This window comes from Magallana gigas, chromosome 6 (genome assembly GCF_963853765.1).
Source record: "Magallana gigas chromosome 6, xbMagGiga1.1, whole genome shotgun sequence".
In the NCBI taxonomy this organism is placed as follows: Eukaryota; Metazoa; Mollusca; class Bivalvia; order Ostreida; family Ostreidae; genus Magallana; species Magallana gigas.
In genome coordinates this window covers 53,619,010-53,637,200 of record NC_088858.1, presented here as the reverse complement: position 1 = coordinate 53,637,200, position 18,191 = coordinate 53,619,010, and the positions used below count along the sequence as shown (strand labels likewise).

Here is an 18,191-nt window from a genome sequence, read left to right as displayed (position 1 = left end):
TGCCGGGAAACCTTTGTTGGAGGGGGGGGGGTGCAGGTGCTGATGATGCGGGCCACCATCCTATCTATGTAAATCGTGGACGTTTTAGACGTCTATGTCAGGCCGTGAGGTCAATATGAAAAAACGGTTTGTTTCAGTTCATATACAGTATGTATTTAACATTTTATTATCACTTTCAAACTTGGTCAGTTTTGCAGCCCTTCCTTAGACGTTTCAAATAATCTCATCACAGATATTTCTTAAAGTGAAACCAAACATGATCATTTGTACTTACGGCAAAATACATGTCTGTCGGTTCTATTTTGGGTCGGAATTCAGTTATCTAAGGTTGGTCGAGGAACTGCAAACACTATTTTTCTTGACCTGACTAGTCAGCTACAGTATGATTGAATGTGTGTCATGCGCGGATCCAGAAAATTTTTCCAGGGGGGGTCCGAAGGATAATTGTGTTTGCCAGGGGGGGTCCGAGGCATATTTTCGCGATAATTTTACTATGTAAATTTAATAAATTTTCATTTTCCAGGGGGGGTCGGGACCCCCCCGACCCCCCCCTCTAGATCCGCGCATGTGTGTGTTGTGTTTTAACTTATACAGTTACGATATATATTATACATGTATAATTTCAACGCGGATTCCGACAGATGTGATACACATTTATGTCAGAAATAAGTTAACTTCTACATGATTTGATTTTTTAAATAATTCAGCTACTGCAACACGACTTGAGTATTTGACAATCCATCGTAGTTTATAGGCCTTGATGTTTTCTGAAGTTCTGTCAATTAAAATTCAAACAATATACGCTGATACCGAAAATTGAGCATGGTGTAGGCTGCGAATCATTGCAGCTAAATCGACATTGATACTTGTTCCAGTTATATCTCAACACTGATCGCCATTGTAATGTAGACAGGGTAGGGGTCTTTCGGATACCAGGAGAGAGGCTTCAAAAATGGCAGAGAATCGCACTTACAATTGAGTGTGTCAGTTACTCCGGCTGGAGAATGTTGTAGTTCTTATCAACCCACAAGATATTGCAAAGGCATACAACAATAAATCAATTCTGACTATCATACTTGTAATTGAAATCTGCCCACTGATCAAGTCTAAGTTATCAATAAATTGGGAGGTCTAGATTTATTTATAACCTTCGATTAACCATAATATTTATCCACTAGTAAATTTTAAATGAAATGCTACATAAATTCTAATCAATCCCGTTACTATGTCCCTGGTAAAGCTTGTACTTTCGTTTGATTTTCTTGTTTAAAACACAGTTCTATGGTCAATCTTTCTCATTTAGGAAGTTTGTGATTTCCAATTGCAATATATAGGAACTCCAACACGAAAAGGGGAGGAATAGATAGTAGTGAACACGATATATAAATTTATTATTAAATATATCCAATGCACTTCAAAGAAATAGCCAGTCCAGTAGTAATGCATTGATCGATAATATCTCAGTTCAAGAAATATACATTTAACAAGTAAGATTAAAAACATCACTTATAAAACGTATATAGATATTGGTGATGGGATGAAAAAGGTGTTTCTGTCCTAATTTCAGGTAACGCATTCTGAATATATATACAGTAGGTAGATTGTTTTCCATTTTAGAATTATGAGAACATTGCTGATCCGTGCCGTAAAAAACTTTACCACTCAAAGTAATATTTTCTATAATCATTAGTTTATATTAACTATCAGCATCTTAATATTTGAGTAAAAAGACTCCAAAATTTTACGTGATAAGCAAGTTTAACTATCATCAACATCATTTTAATCAACTGTAGAACGTCGTTATCATCCTACCTATTCATTAATAGAATTATGAAAGTCAAAGCCTTAGTGTTTTGAAGAATGGCTGCAAAAAAAAAAATTATTTTCTTGACTTTTCCCCCAAGGTCTGTAATAAAGTTATCCGTTGATACAAAAGAAATGTTATTTTAACAATGGTTAGATCTCGCCATAGTAAATGATTATTCATCTAGCTTTGGTTTCTGTATATAATTAGTTATCTATAGAAACTTATTAACTTTGGAATGACTTTCTGATAATTTAAATAACGACCTTTGTAATGTGGCTATCATATATTCCCAAGCGGACTATTTTTGTAAAAACATGATTTATTGTATAATTTGGCTGTATTTTTGTTATTGATACGATCTGGTTGTCCGTTGAAATGTTTTGCTATAAATGTGATGTTTTGACCTGGCTATTTCAAAGATAAGTTAAGATATGATTCATCTAGCTATGAACTACTGGCAATATTTAGTAAATAAAAAATTTGAATGTTATGTTCTGCTTTTCTTTTCAAGAAGATTTATTTAGTCTGACCACAATAATACCGCCTTTTTAAAGCAATCCGTTAGATTGTTGGATCATAATTGTTTGGCTATCATTGAAATTTGGTTGTTTCTGGCTACCTTAGACAAGCAATTCGTGAAATTGTTCGATCATAATTGTTAAGCTATAATACAGATTTGTGGTTTTTTTTGCTATACCTTAGACAAGCAATCGATTATATATGACCACGATTTCTCGGTGTGTGAATCGTTAAGAATTGTTATGCTATCTTTGGGATCAATTGATATGGCTTTAATCTTACAGTTTTTTCAAGCTATGGAGACATCTAGAATTGATTAGTATCTTTTATGGAGATTTGTATACATGTATTAAAAACCATCACCACAGATGAAGGTTGGGTTGTCGAGGTGACTATGTACACAATTTTAATGAATAGACTAGCTTAAGGTGCAGTTTCGGTTATATTTGGCCTGTATATAGTGTTGGTTTTTTTTTATATAACAAAAGATAAAAATGTAGCATTTATTAATTTTATACAAAAATACCCAGGAATTAAGAATCTATAAATAGTCGCATGGTAACACCCTCATTAGGGTTACTGTGACGTTATAAAAAAAAACCTTTGAAGTTTCTCGTATTTTCCTACAAACTTAGCAGAAGACAAACATTTTTCAATAATTCATAGAACAGAAAACCACGCACGCAGTCGTCAACCAGGATATTCACATCATAACTTCATCATGCGATATAACATGAAATATATTCTTCTTTTTGTGAGCGACGGCTGCTGACACAATTTTCCTCTTCAAAAAACTACGAGAAAATGTGCTATTTTTCATCAATTTTCTTTACATCTTGAAAATATGACATATTGATTGCCATTATTCCCTTTCGAAACAAAATACAAGTGCATAACTTGGCGCTTTGTTCACACACGTGTTCAAGATGGTGAAAAGTATTTTTATGATTTTTAAACAACTTTTGTATGTTGGGGCTAGTTTTAAAAAAAAGAAAAGAAACTATACCTTCTTCTTGTTCCGTACCGGTATCAAGAAAATAATTTGGCTAATGATAAAAATATGCATATTTGGCTATCTCAAGTTAGTATTTCGGCCTCAATAAGATCGGTTGGCTTACCTGCCTTTTTTATAAAATTGCCTCTCTGTTATATCCACTGGCTGCTCTAGCTTTACCTTCAGTGTTGTAAAGCTACCACAGAGATTGGCTTTTCTGGCTAACTATGCAGGATTGTTTCGCTCTCACTGAAATTTGGAAATCGAATCGTTTATCTTATTGTGAAGATTGGGGGATATGGCTGTCAATAGACTAAATTCATTAATTTAATTAATTTTGATTTAAAACTATTATTAAGAATGGTTTATTTGACCATGTACACAATATAGTCAAGCTATCATCAATATACATGTATGTTGACCTGACTTTCTACACGATTATGACGCTTTCATTGAGATTGGGGTATATTTTGTTCTCAAGAGAACAGCAACGCTTTCTTTGGGGTTGTGTGGTCTGGTTATCAAGAGACTTACATTATTTGGGTTTTTGTAAAATAGCCTCGTTATCATTGACATTTTGATAATGAAGTTATAGATCTACAGAAAGGGTTTGGAATTGAAATTTGCTAATCCGGCTATATTAGGCAGGGATTAGCTGCCATTAAAAGTGGTTGCTCTATATGCCTTGTTGTACAGTTTTGTTGATTGTCGCTTGGCTTTAAATAATGAAGAGTTCTACAAAGATTCAAAAGACAATTGCTTAAGTTTGATAGACACATGTATGTGCACAACTTATTGACGACAGAGCATTGTATAAAGGGACAAGTGTGAATTGTTTCTGATAAGATATTATAGAGAATACATATGCAGGGCAGTCAGAATATCTGCATTCTCACAATGTCAGGGGTCCTGAGTCCACTCGTGGCTGTGGGACCCCTGACCAATTAAGTTTGTCAGATAAAGAATAAGATGGACTTAATTCGTCTTTTTAAAAAAAAGTGAAACCTAGCTGTGTGTGGAGAGTCTGGGATCAGTTTTAATTAAACTTTTCATAGGAAACGCTAATATAAAGTATTCACTCCTTTTGTTAAGAAAGATTTTCAATTATGATACTGTGGAGACACCAACTCGGTATGTCATGTTAATACTTATTGAATACATCAGTGGATGTATAAAACAGTATGTCCTGCAGCCAATCTTGGCAATTTGCTATCCATTATTGATAAGATACCGGTATCATTCCTCCGGTTTATGGTGGTTTAATGTTATACGTCTGAAAATAAATGTGCGGTTTTACACGTTAATTTAGAAAAAAACAATGGGCATCAGAATATATTTTTCTCCGAGCGAAATCTGACAAGTGCCAAAAGCGGTGGAATTAATAAGTAACCAATTTGCGTATCGTGGATAACCGGGATCATTTATTGGACGTCTTACCTGGGGGAGATGACCAGTAATCACCAGAGATCGTAGTCGGCCAGGGTCAACATCCACTGCCCGCAATGGACACATTTGTTCCTCGTTTTTAACAACATGAGGTCATCTTGAGTCGTCTACCTCTCATTGTGTCTTTCGATACATGAAGTCACCAATGAAATGGCCATTTAAGTTACTTTATGGGATTGTCAGGCTCCAGACAAACTTCTACAGTATCAGAAGGGTTTTCGTTTTATTTCAAAGGAAAACTTAGAATGTTTCTTGTTCTTCCTTTCTGACTCTGCGGTTTATGGTTCGAACCAGTTTAATGTCTCTTTATCAGCGGTGTGCCGCACTTACTGGTGATCACTTTGTTTTCAAGATATTCATTTGATAAAAAGCTTGTGCAAATTTATTTACAATGCTGAATAAATTTACTTTTTCAAAACTATTTGGATTGTTTCCCCATCAAGAAACGGATTGTGATCTCTCGTTTGACTTTCATTCAAGAATGCTTTATATCATGTTTATTCTAGATCAGTCTAATTGTTCTGTTGAAAAATAAATGAACGTGTGAATGAAAATGACCAGTCATTGTCCAGCCGATTGGTCAGGAAGAACTAATGCATGCGTTGCAAAAACTGCATGAAATGTACATGCAAACAAAACCATGTCCATGAACAATATATAAATAATGCCTGTTTGGGAGGCTTCGCGTCGGTTGACAATGGTTTTCTCGGGGATGTCAATTTCAACTATTGTCCTATTAGTTTTAATATACTGAATGACTTAATTTTAAAAGAAAACTTTACTGACTTCTTTGGGAAATGACTTGAAATCTACTGCGAACCGTACGAGCATAATTTACGCGCATGTAATAATTTGTTTTGTTATACTTTCATGTTAAATACTGAAATCTGATTGGTTAAGACGCAGTTCATAATTCGTTCTATTACCCTCAGCGTTAATAACGCACTTAGTAACGGGTAACATTAAAAATTGTTACATGCGCGAAAATTATGCGCGTACGGTTCGCTCTAGAATTCACGTTATTCCAATATAATAGCAGTAAAATTTTCTTAAAAATTAAGACATTCAGTATAACAAAATAAATAGTACCTGTTTGGGAGGATAACAGTTGAAATAATTAACACCCTTCGAAAACCATTGTCAACCTCCGCTTCGCGTCGGTTGACAATGGTTTTCTCGGGGTGTCAATTTCAACTGTTACCCTCCCAAACAGGCGCCATTTATATAGTGCTACCCGTTGCTAACTGCCAAGTGTGTTGCTAACGTTGAGGGTAATAGAACGACTTATAAATTGTGTCTAAACCAATAGGATATCAGTAGCATAATAAATCAAAATAAAACTATGGTAAATAAATTATGGCAAAAATAATTAACAAATTCATACAAAATTGTCATAATTTAATTTCTTCTCATGAAATACTGACATATTGACAAATGTAAATAAATACAGTTATAAATTATAAATAAATTTCATTAACACAAAACTAAACAATGTAATGAACGTAACAAGGAACACTGTATGATACGGAGACCATCCAAACGCGATTATATCACGTGACCAGATACAAAAGAAAATAAACCCTTTCTCCAAAATTAGCTTTACTAAGTGTTAGAACATTTTAACAAGACCTTGGACTTTCGGAAGGATGTAACTATCTTTTTCTTGCATAAAAAAAAAGGTCAAGAATGACGCTGGTTTCAAGTGAAACAACACAGATTGCGTAGATATAGCTAAAAAGCCAGACAAATCTTGTTGATTTCAAAGAGCGATGGCTGAGTGGCCTACAATGAAATAGACAGGCTTACGTCACATTGCTGTTTGACACAACTACCCAAAGTCCAATCTCGTGTCAAAATTGTTCTAATATATGATTATGTGGCTCACCATATATTTCAATACATATTTTTATGAACGAAGTCAGGTGACTGGAGCAAGTCCACTTGTATACATTAGACCTTGTCATATCTAGCCCAGTACAGTGTGACACCCCCCCCCCCCTTTACCACCATATAGTGAACTAGTAAAATAAGGCTTCTCGTAAGAAGAAACATTTCCAGAAGGCGACATATTCAGTCCAGTAGGGGCGTTCCCGGTATGTTTTACAGGAAGCAGTATGGACACTAATGAAGTTCACTTCCCATCTGGTACATGTAAAGATCGATGAGTGAGCTTTTAAAAGTTAAGCAACTGAAAAACATCCGAAAATGGTCTGACCAAATGGTCATCTTTAGGTAAAAAAAAATACAAATATTCCCTCTTTCCATCCTCGTTAATATATTGTCATGTAAATGATAGGGCGGGTTTCATCTACTAGACTAGCTACTGTGACTGTGATCAAATGTCAGCATGTAGCAGTTGACGAGCCGTAAATATTGATTACATTTCACTGCATTATTTTCAATATCAAAACACATTTCCGTGTGGCTCATCATTTGTTTCAGAAAAAAGAGGAAGTTGGTTGGCTGCCTGTGGAGAGTGTACAGCTGTGAGTTTAGACCTCTTCTTGACTTCTCCCAATTTATTTGTAGGAGCTTGCAGATTAATGGCGGAAGAAAACGTCAATTCCTCAGATGCTCGTTAAAAAAATAAAATAAAAACTTCTCCCATTAGAAATACTATGTTTTATGAAATTTTTGGACGGAATTACGATAATATTACAATCACAATGGATATATTTCTTCTGCAAATACGCTCATGAAACATTTCAGAAATTAAATAAATGTTCTACGGCACTGCAGTAAAGTATACGTCACTGTCCCGTGTTTTAAACAATCACAGACGAGCCTATAGACGAGCTGTAAGTGGGTGATCCTGGACAATTCCTGGAGCCTCGTTCTCAGTAAGAGACGGTCGATGACTGATAGTGTTCTATCTTGTCCTGTAGGATCTGAATGGCCTTGAGTTTCTGAGTCAAAATGTGGCTGATTTTTCTAATGTACTCGCTGTCATTCTACAAAAAATATGTTCACTGCAAAGTTAAAGATATCACACATTGTCAAAAAATAAGTAAATCTTTAAAAATATCACAATATTAAAAGATCTGTCAAATATTAATTTCTAAAGTCAGAATTATTTAAACAATGACCATCCCCTATATTTGGTGAAAAAAACCCATACAAGAGTTCCTCTTTCAAAAAAAATATATAGTACATGCGTGGATCTAGAAATTTTTTCGGGGGTGGGGTGCGGTGGGGTGGGGTTTTTTTTGCGGGCCGCGGGTGCGAGGCTTATGTTCAGGAATTTTGTTAAATGAATTTTTTAGAAGAAAAGAAAACTGAGAAAAGATTTTATGACCATTAGGTAATCATAGTTAAGACACTCCACACGCTAATAAAATCGTTTTGGGAAAATTTGCAAAAGTGAGGCAAAAATGGATTTGGATGCACACTAAATTTTTTTTAGTTCATTCTCATCAAGGAACATGAACATGATAAGTTTACAATTAACGAATGATGAGTAGAAATGACCTTTGCCTAGCTCTTAAGATGAGACTTAACATTAATACTTAATTGTACTTATAAAATCTGGCAAACTCTTAGTCTATAACAATGTTTTTATTTGGTTAAACATTGCCATTGTCTGAAGATAACCAGTAAATTCTATTTACATTAAAATGGTGGATTAGCCTATCACAAAAGTGTCAGATCAGTGAACACAATTTGAGGTAAAACCAGTATGCATGTCAAGAGGTCAGACAAACTGTCTGATTTGGACGAGACATTCAGTATTTAAACCAAAGAATCTAAAATAGAGAAGACAAAAGATGTAAGAAATGAGATACACCAGGCCTTATAGATAGTTTTGAATTCTTTGACTTTAATGTAACACCATGACCGATGGTGTACTAGCCTACCAGACACTGAAGCTGTAGCCTTGATTCCACAAGGCAAACTTGAATTCCTGTACCCACATAAGTGATAAAAATGCCTTTTTTATGTGAAATCTCTCATAACTATCACTATAAACATGTCCACTGTGTGATTATGATTATGAAATTAATGGATTGAGAGAAATGGACAATATGTCTAATCCCACGATAATTGCGGCTTTCCTCTGTGCATGACATGAGAGATCTAGACCAATATCCACTCGATAGTAAGTAAAAGGAAGTGGGGATAGACAGATCATTAAAATGTCAAGCTTTCAGAAGTCAATAGAAAAATCAAACTCTGATCACAGAGAGCCATATCATTTCTCGGTCAAATACAGTTCCCTTCACCCTGATCTCGTTCACTGGAAGTTGTCAACGTACATTTTATGGTCAATATCCCTGATAAATCAACAACTTCCTCATTACTTGCATGCAGTAAAACTCTTTTAGTACGAAAATGTAGTGAATTCACAAATATATTAAATTTTTTATGTGGTTCCTATCAAAATTCTTAAAAATTACCATTTCAAATATCATTTTATAACTAACTAGGATATAAAATATCTATGGATCAAAAAATTGAATTTTTTGGTACTGAAGAATAATAAATTTATTTCTAATAACAGATTTTTTTAAAAAGTTTAACAATATTCAATTCACTTTCATTCTTTTAATCCACACAAATCTTTCAATTTACAATCTGACAATTCCAAGTAGGTATTTCATATCATTCTAATACGTCCATGAGCAATGTGAAGAAAATATTCTTACTACTGCAAAATCCCTATAATAACGAATTCATTATATGGATTTGACAAATTAGGATAAAGCAAGGTAAATTCTGATGTGTCTAGGACTTTGCTATAATTTAAGTCTTTAATCAAGCTTTACTGTACATGTGTTCTTTTCTTTTGCTCTTAACACAATCTCCAATCATTTATTTACAAGCGTTTAATAACTAAAATGTTTTATCATCATTTGTATTCCAAATACTGTAGATTCCTTATTTTACGCGAGTACTTAATTCTGCAATTCAATGGTTTTCCATCAAATCGCCAGAACATAAAATTGCGAATGCCAAAATTTTATCATAGTTTCATGTAGTTTACATATGTTTGAAAATTAAAAGTGAGATTTTAAAATTTGTGTGATGGGCTTCTCGCGATTTTACGCGGATATTAATTCCACGCGTTTAATTAGGAATTTACAGTATGTCAGTTTGCTCCAGAATTATCTGCCCTTGTACTCACTCTTTGCCCTGCCTTGGCCCCAAGCAACAGCTTCATTTCCTGTTTACAAAGGGAGGTAATTGTTGCTAACTGTTCCTCATGGGCAGAAATAATCATCTGCCTGAAATGATAAACGAAAAATGAGATGACAAGAATTAGTTGTTGATGATCCCCTTCCCCTTGAATTTGTCCAATTTAAATGCCTTAAATGTCACTATATAAGCTTTGCTGCAAAACAATGTTAATGCTGTCACCCCCTTTTTTTTTTTATAAATGAAATCTATCCTTGACCCAAACTAAAACATCTCAACATACTTTCACAGTGACTTTTCTATAGGCTAAGATGTAACACGAGTAGAGCACCTTCGCTGAAGGTGACTTTTCTATTACAGATATTCTACAGTGCCTGTATGTATAGGTTCATAATCAGTTCTTTGTGTGAGGACCATTTATTACCTGTTGTCTGTCTGGGGACTATCTTCCTCTGCCTGCCCGGGCTCCTGGTCCGAGTCCTGGGGGACAGGCTTACCCTTGGTCCCTGGGTCAACCAGGTGTTTGGTGACTGGGGTGCTGGTCACTGGCTGGGGGTGGATGGGGAGAAAGGCTGAGCCTGTCCTACCCCCTCCCTCCAGCTTCTCTGTTTTGATAGCAGAGCTATTGAATCTGTTGGAGGAACTCTGACTGCTTCCCGAGGTGTCGGCTCCACTCCTGTCGTCCGTCCCCCTGTGTTTGGTCTGTGTGTTGTCTTGCCTGGCCGTGGTGTGTGTAGATGTTGTTTCTCTGTAGTCACTCGATGAGGACACGTTAGATTTATAAACAGGACTAGGGACGGTAGTTGATGGCTGCTGTGGTCTATCTGAGGCATCTTTAAAAAATACAGACCGCAATCTGGAGGCCACATCTTTCCTTGATGTAGCAGGTTTATCATCATAGTAACCAGATCTTTTCTGAATGGGTAGAAACTCACTGAGACCTGTATCAAACTTGTCATTTATGTCCTTGTCAGCCTCCAAAGGTTTCTCTGGCATCTCGTGGTCCGGTTTAGTCTGCACCGTGGCGGGGTGAAGGTGATAGTCTAGGTTGGAGGTCGACTTTTGGACTGAGGAGTAGATGTGTACTGCGAGGTTAGCAGGGGTGCTGTACCAGTCATTGGTGGAGAGGGGGTCCACCTCAACCAATGAGGGCTTCTCTTGTCCGTTGTAAAAATCTACAAACTGTCCATCTCTTTTCTCACTGTCCATCTGTCCTGAATTCCTCCTGTCTACATTATGTCCATCATCCACATCATGTTCAATATTAGATCCAGTGTACTGACCGTTTTGAGTGAACTCGACCTCGTTGTTGCCCGAATTGTCATATGACTGGTACCCATCTTCAGACCCAGGCGTACCTCTGCCATCTAGCTTCCTCCTTTCCTGGGGAGGAGTTTCCTTTGGGGTTGGAACTCTTCGTTCATCGTATCTCTGATACGGGCTTGAGTTCCGATTCTGCTGAGTGGGAGGGGTATCCCTGTCCCTATACTGGCGGGGAGGAGTGTAGTACTCTACCCCATCCTGAACCTCAGGTTGACAGGGGGGCGGAGTACGTAGTATTCGGGGTCGAGATTCTGTTGGGTTTACCAGGGCCAGGGAAAATGGAGGGGGAGGGGGAGGGGGATTCGGGTTATATCTTCCAAATCTGCCAGGAGACCTTTGTGAAAATGTTGTCAAGTCACTACTCTTTGCTGTCATGACAGCAGGCAGAACGGGGTCCACAGAGGGGTCCTGTGGGGTCTTCAGTTGAACGCTGTTCCCCCTACTGAGGCCCAACACCAAGGAGTTCATATCCCCAGTGCCGGGGGTTCTAGGTGTTCTCTGTGATGGAGAGGAGGGACCAGGACCCCCATCAAACAACAGATCATCTGCAAAACTTTCCAGTGATACAGGGGAATGTCTTAGCACAGGTTTCCCAGAATTCTCAGTCCTTCCTGAGTTATTCTGAGACACCTCAGACACCCTAGGGACATTATTGTTGGTGTTTGTCATAAAGTTATTGTTCAAGGGTAAGTTCCTGACTGGATTTCTTTGACTTGCCTCTGTAGCCATGTTGGATGAGGACTGAGTAGAAGGATCTGTGTAAATCTTCTTTCTGAGGACGGGAGGACTAGGGCGTGATGGACCTTGGGGAGAGTTTCCCCTCTGAGGTGAGGTCCCCCTTTGTGGTGAGGTCCCCCTCTGAGGTGAGGCCCCCCTGTGTTTGGACGAACGACCAGCGCTAGGATTTGAATATTCTTGGTTTTCAATGACAGGTAAAGGGTGACCGGAGGAAGACAAATGAACTCTAGCATTTTTCACCGAGGACACACTCTGTGGAACATCACCAACAGGAGGACCATTTTGTCCTCCTGTTCTGTTTAAGTCATTCAGTTCCACCTCATTATTGAAATCAGTCGTGGGGAAATCGTTTTCTGTGTCTGTAGATTTTATCACATGAATGTCTCTGCTTGGTTTCATGTTTCGTTTCTCGCTGACATTACAGGAGTCTGAGTCAGTGTGATTGGAGTCACTGTCCTCCAGAGGGCGCTGTTGCTGGGGGTTGACCCTCAATGTCTCCTGGGGTGGGGGCGTGTGCCTGACCACTGACAGGCGACTAGCCACAGTAGCACTAGGCTTTCGGATCTGAGGTTTGGTGACAGAGGAGGTTGAGGAGGAGGCAGACGCTGGCTTGGTCTTCCTCTTGACCCCGTGACCCTTGATTGGGGTTTCATTGGGATCCAGATGGAGATCCTGCATGGAAGCCCGGGCCACGGAGTGTCTGGTTGCTTTGGGTTTGATAGGGGTGGAGGAACACAGGATGTTTCCAGGCTGGAACACAGATGGCGCTGTCAGTGGGATGTTCATTAGTATGTTACTGGCTGTGCTGGCTCTCATCCCTGAGGAGGATTCACGTCGTAGTTCCTTCACCCTGCAGACAACAGACACATAGCAGTCAATGAATGGGAAAATAGTATACAGTATTACACTTATTCTTTAGTTACATGTAAAGAACAGAGAATAGCAAACATACATGTATAGAAAATCATACCTCACATAAAATTCACAAGAAAGAGAGCACTGGCACATGAGAAAATGTATCACATAAGAAAAGAAAATGTGAATTTCATGAAAAGTAAATTTCAGCTTAAGTGCATGTGACATAATTTTGTACTTGGTAATTGTACTGAATACAGGAAATTTATGTGGGAAAAATTCTTGTGAAAAATCATAGGAAGTGAGTTTCATGTGAAATTTCCAGTGAAATTGGCATGAATGCTCTTTTCAAATGAAATGAAATTCATGTGCGGATAGTTGGTTGCATTACATATTCATCAATTAATGAACAAACAGGTGGTTAGAATAATTCTGTTTTCATACAAGACAGTGCTCAATGTAACTCTTCCATCCAATTCATGCAAGACATTCATGATTTTACATTGAACTCTGTAGAATTTACAATATATCACTTTCAATACAGCATTCAGAAGTTACCTCTTTTAGTAATGTATATCACTAATACAGTTTTGATTGATTGAACAAGCAGGCTTTACCTGTCAGCGTATCTGAGAGTGTTGAGTGTGTGTTCACATGAGGACTGGATGGGGGAGATATTAGCGATCATACAGGTACGGGAATTCCCCACAAAGGAATCCTTCAGGATGTGGGTTAGCTTGCTCTGGCGGAACGGCTTGTGTTTACTCTCCTGGTCAATGGAGCGAATACACTCCTTCAGCTGAATGTGGAAATATAGGATGTTTTAGATTTCCTGTTAATTTTCTCACAAGTACATGTTAACAGAGGAAAATGGATGAACAATTTAGAAAAAAATCAAAATAAAGACTTTGAAATTCTTAACAATATGAACATGCCAGTAACAGTTTTCTGATATGTGACTTGGATTTAGGAATTTACTATGGACCTACCGCCAGGAGGCTTTGGTTAATTTCGGCTCCCTCCATGCGAGTTTGTTTGTCTGTGTCAGTCACGTCAGAAGCTCGCTCACTACCCGCCAGGTCAATGAAAGACATTCTATCAAAACAAAACACAGGAATCAGTTTCTGCCATGATGATAGAGCTCTGGAGAACCACGTTCTCCGTCTGAAATCACCACGCACAAAAATCAACGAAATATCAACACAACTTTGATTTATTTAAAATAAACAGTTTCAATCCTTTAATCACAAGTTCTGTGACAAGGCAATTCCTAAGGCTTTTGTGTTGGACAGTACAAGAGTGATAACTCCAGTAAAGATCTGAGCCACACAATGGCTGGTGCAGCATCTTGATCACTCAAGATGCTTGTTTGTACATGTATCAAACAGATAAAATTCATTATATGAATTGTATAATGCTTTTATGTACATGTACAGTATTTTTGCTGCATTATTCTATCTGATCCATAAACAAACCATTTTAAAAGACAATTTAAGAAGGCTTATTACCGTCCAAGTTTTTTGTCATTTGTGTTTCTGACTTCTAGCTGGAGAATGGCGTGGGAGCGAGACGAGTCCGGATTTACTCCAGTTGCTCCTTTACTCCGAACAGAATTACCATATTCCAAAATCTACAGGAAAAGGAGCAATTCATTTACACATTATATGCAGGGTTTTGTCAATGTATTCCCTATGAACATAGAGAATTGTAAGTTCTGTTGGTAATTTTTTGTAACTGAGAAAAACAGGAATCAATGAAGATAAACCTAGTAGACAATTTTAAGTTGAATTTGTTAATTTAAGGTTCAGCCTTGACAAACTGAACTGTACCGTACATTATATAAGATGAATGAAATGGGCAAACATGTATTACTTAAACATGATCAGCATTCTAAAGTAAAATATATCTGCATCTTAGTTCTATTACAAAAGTAAATATTTTAGGTTTTCTGTTAGAAAATAAATGATTCAGCGTGGGGAGCACACAGCTTTGTGTAGCATGCTGATAAGGTCCTAAACATCTATCAGATGGTCATTACTAAACCCTTCATGGTCTCCGGTCTTACCTGCAGTAGAGACTGGACGTCCGTGGCCTCCGTTTCTGTCAGACCGGCAATGCACACTTTGTGGGAACCATCCTCACGAGCATGGAGTCTGTTTTATAGAAAACTCACAATAAATATTGAGAAGTTGTCACCCCTCTTTTATGTACTGGCAGTTCCAATTCTTCTTCATTCATATCAGGCGGCACACATAAAATAGAGCTAATTAAAAACAGCAAGCTACTTAACCATCAAATAATTGTGGTATGCCAAATTTAAGAAAGGGGTAAAATATCTTACATACATCAGGGGTGAAAATGTCATTTGATTCGCTGCTTCTAGGGTTAGATTGAGGAGATACTTTTTAAAAACTTAACACAAGCACATCCCAGTGTGTTAGGAAATTCTGAAGGTTTAAGTCTGATCTCAGTTGTACTATCGCTGATTTTTCTACACTTGCAGTTTCCATCCGTCTTGAATTCCCAAAGACACAGTTGTGTTTAAAGAAAGATAATTTGAGATTTTGAAATTTGCCCAGTCTTAAAATGCCTGCTGACAAAAAGGATGAAAGGGGCAAAAATAAATGGTGGCGATTATTTCCCTGTATACAGTATTGAAAGGAAACTAGTATACAACATCTCAATGTTAAAAGTCAGTTAAAAAAACAAGGGGAATGAAATATCAAAACAAAAAATGTCTTTTTTATGCAATTTTCCTGAGAAATTTTTAAAAACATACATTTTACTAAATAAATTCTTATATTTACCTATTTCTTTTGTTCAGGAGGTCATACAGGTTTCCACAGTAAATTTCAAAATAGCTGACCCAGACACGAATACCCTGCCCATATCTCCCGGACTCTGTGATGGAGAAGATGTCATGTGATGCCAGCAGGTACAGGCCCGGCACCTCCCGTGAGCCAATCATAGTATGCGTCTTACCCGCTCCCGTCTGTCCATACGCAAAACAGGTCGCACTTCCTCTACAGGAAATATACAAGGGTTACTAGTTCATCACTACCACCACTGATGATGTTTAAGAAAATGTTAATTCAATTCACAACAATTTGTATATATATATATATGTATAACTTTTCCCTTTGCTTACCCTTCAAATATACAGTTGATAAGAGGCCTGGCCGCACGAATGTACACATCTTCATTGCTGCAGGCTTCATCAAACACTTCATCAAAAATGAATTCATGCTAAAACAAAAATGAACAAAATTTGATTTTCAGGATGAAAAAAGAGGTTTCTGCAGAAAATGAGTGAATAAAAAAAAAGTTATAATATTGTCAGAATATATATATTACAGCTTTTCATTGCATAATGATTTTCAAGCAAAAATGGCTAGGGTTATGGTGTGTTCTAAAACATATGGTTTCAATTGAAATATTGTTATTTTTGAAAAAGTTAAAATTCTTTTCAAGCTGTAGTTGGATATATGTAATGAAAAAATTAATAGTCATAGACTTTGAGTGAAAATGAAGTTTTGTTCAACATATAGTTACCACACCATTTAAATACATATATAAATACGAATAGTTAATTAGTTAATCTTGAACCACCTATTATATAAATATTTGATGAGAATGAACTTTTGTCAGTAGTTAGTTACATGCAACAGCTCTTGGGTCGGATTAAATAACTGACCTGTAGTGTGTGTGGGGTCAGATCCACCGCCACTTTCGGTTCATTGACCACTAGCGTGGTGGTGCTGACTGCTGCCACAATGTCCGACTCACCACACTTTATCTCCTTTTTATTCAAAGGTCTTTTACGAACACAAACTTTTATTTTTTCATCCCCACCCCCATGTTTAGCCGAAGACGATCTTGAACTTCTGACAGAGGAGCTAACATTTGTTGGCACTCCATAATTATAACCTGTCTGTTTCACACGCTGGTTTTTGGCTCTCTTTCTAACGACAGGAGAGGCAGGATTTAGATGTTTGGAGGCTGGTTCATAATCGGATTGATCGGATGAATCTGCCTCAGATTCTTCGTCACTGCTAGAGAACCCCAGTGCCTGTGCCTGGGCGGGTGAAGAGCGAGACCTCTCCACCACCCGTACATTGTTTGTTGGGGTCAATCTCTGACCGGCGTAATCCCCACCCCCACTTCCTGGGGCACGGTTCCGTTTTAGCGGTGTTTTCTTGTTTGTCACAGGACTCTGTCGTGGTGCTGATGAAATATACAGTGGGTCTGCGTCATTCACAGATTTGATGATTTCTATAAGGTCGATCAGCCGTCTACGATCTTGGGGAGAAGTGACCCCGATAGCATCACAATCTGCTGGGTCAAGTCTTGCCAAAGCTTCTGAGCGAGTTATTCCATTGATTCGAAATATTTCATAATATTTTTCTAGCCTTGCTTCTTTCAGACATTCATACAATGTCCCCATTGCTTTAACTTTGAATGCAACAATGAATCTGAAATATATAAAATTAATCCATACAAAATAAATGTAGCCTAAATACAATAAATATATTTTTGCCAAATCATTTTTATACTATACTATACACAGTAGAATGCACAAAATACTGAAAATAGTCAGCCTAGTTGTACAGTTTCGTCTTTGCTCTGAAACTATTATGATTTTGTTCAATGACATCTAATCTATTCTAAATTCAGTAAGCCAAACACATTTGTCATTGTGCAAGCATACCTCGGTTATAAACTTTCAAAACACGATCATGTGATAATCGCCCTAATAAACTTTTTGGTGTAATTGAACGAAAGAATATACGACAGTTTTAATGGCTACTTACTCAGGAATCCATCGTCGTGCCTAAAATTAAATTCTGACTTCAGGCGTTACGTCAGGTACCCTTGGCAAGCAGCCGAGATCGGGAGAAGACGGTAAGACGGACGCACTGGACATGTTATGACTTGTCGTACAACAAATCGGAAGTCGGCGATCCGCTTGGACATCTACATATTTTCTTATGTAAAAATGTTGACTAAAATGTAGGGTTTAAATGCATTGATAGAAAAATAACCGGACAGATGGGGGCATCAATTTTTAATGATGCCATGTAGCCACAGGAAACGATTTTTTCGCCATTTTAAAAGACGCGCTTTAGCGTGTCATGGAAACAAACTGAAATCCCTTTTACGGATAGTTACGGAATCTTATTTTGTTTAGAAGAAGACAAAGACGAATAAGAACGTTTCTTTACAATAAATCCGTCATTTATCGCACCAGACTATATCAAAATGTCTTAAAGCGCTCAAATATGAAATAGGCAAACCAATTAAACATGTCAGAACTTATATTAAACATGTTGAACCGCTATCCATGGCATTAGCCTACATATAATAAATTATAGGCCT

General features: G+C 37.4%; 1 protein-coding gene across 2 annotated transcripts; it reads right to left on the bottom strand.

Moving 5' to 3' along the window:
• Positions 1 to 6,151: 6,151 nt before the first annotated feature.
• LOC105335495 (kinesin-like protein KIF24) lies at positions 6,152 to 17,927 on the bottom strand. 2 transcript variants are annotated; one of them, XM_020070295.3, is made up of 11 exons: positions 17,627 to 17,927; positions 16,510 to 17,287; positions 15,964 to 16,061; positions 15,623 to 15,838; positions 14,881 to 14,968; positions 14,324 to 14,445; positions 13,805 to 13,910; positions 13,433 to 13,614; positions 10,324 to 12,810; positions 9,889 to 9,988; positions 6,152 to 7,717 (listed from the first exon to the last, which is right to left on the bottom strand). In XM_020070295.3, the coding sequence occupies exons 2-11, from the start codon at positions 17,257 to 17,259 to the stop codon at positions 7,604 to 7,606; spliced, it is 4,263 nt and encodes a 1,420-aa protein (XP_019925854.3). In that variant the 5' UTR covers positions 17,260 to 17,287; positions 17,627 to 17,927; the 3' UTR covers positions 6,152 to 7,603. The 2 variants fall into 2 exon arrangements, with proteins under 2 accessions (XP_019925854.3, XP_065943146.1); XM_066087074.1 differs by lacking the exon at positions 17,627 to 17,927 and adding an exon at positions 17,524 to 17,612.
• Between the last annotated feature and the right edge of the window lie 264 nt (positions 17,928 to 18,191).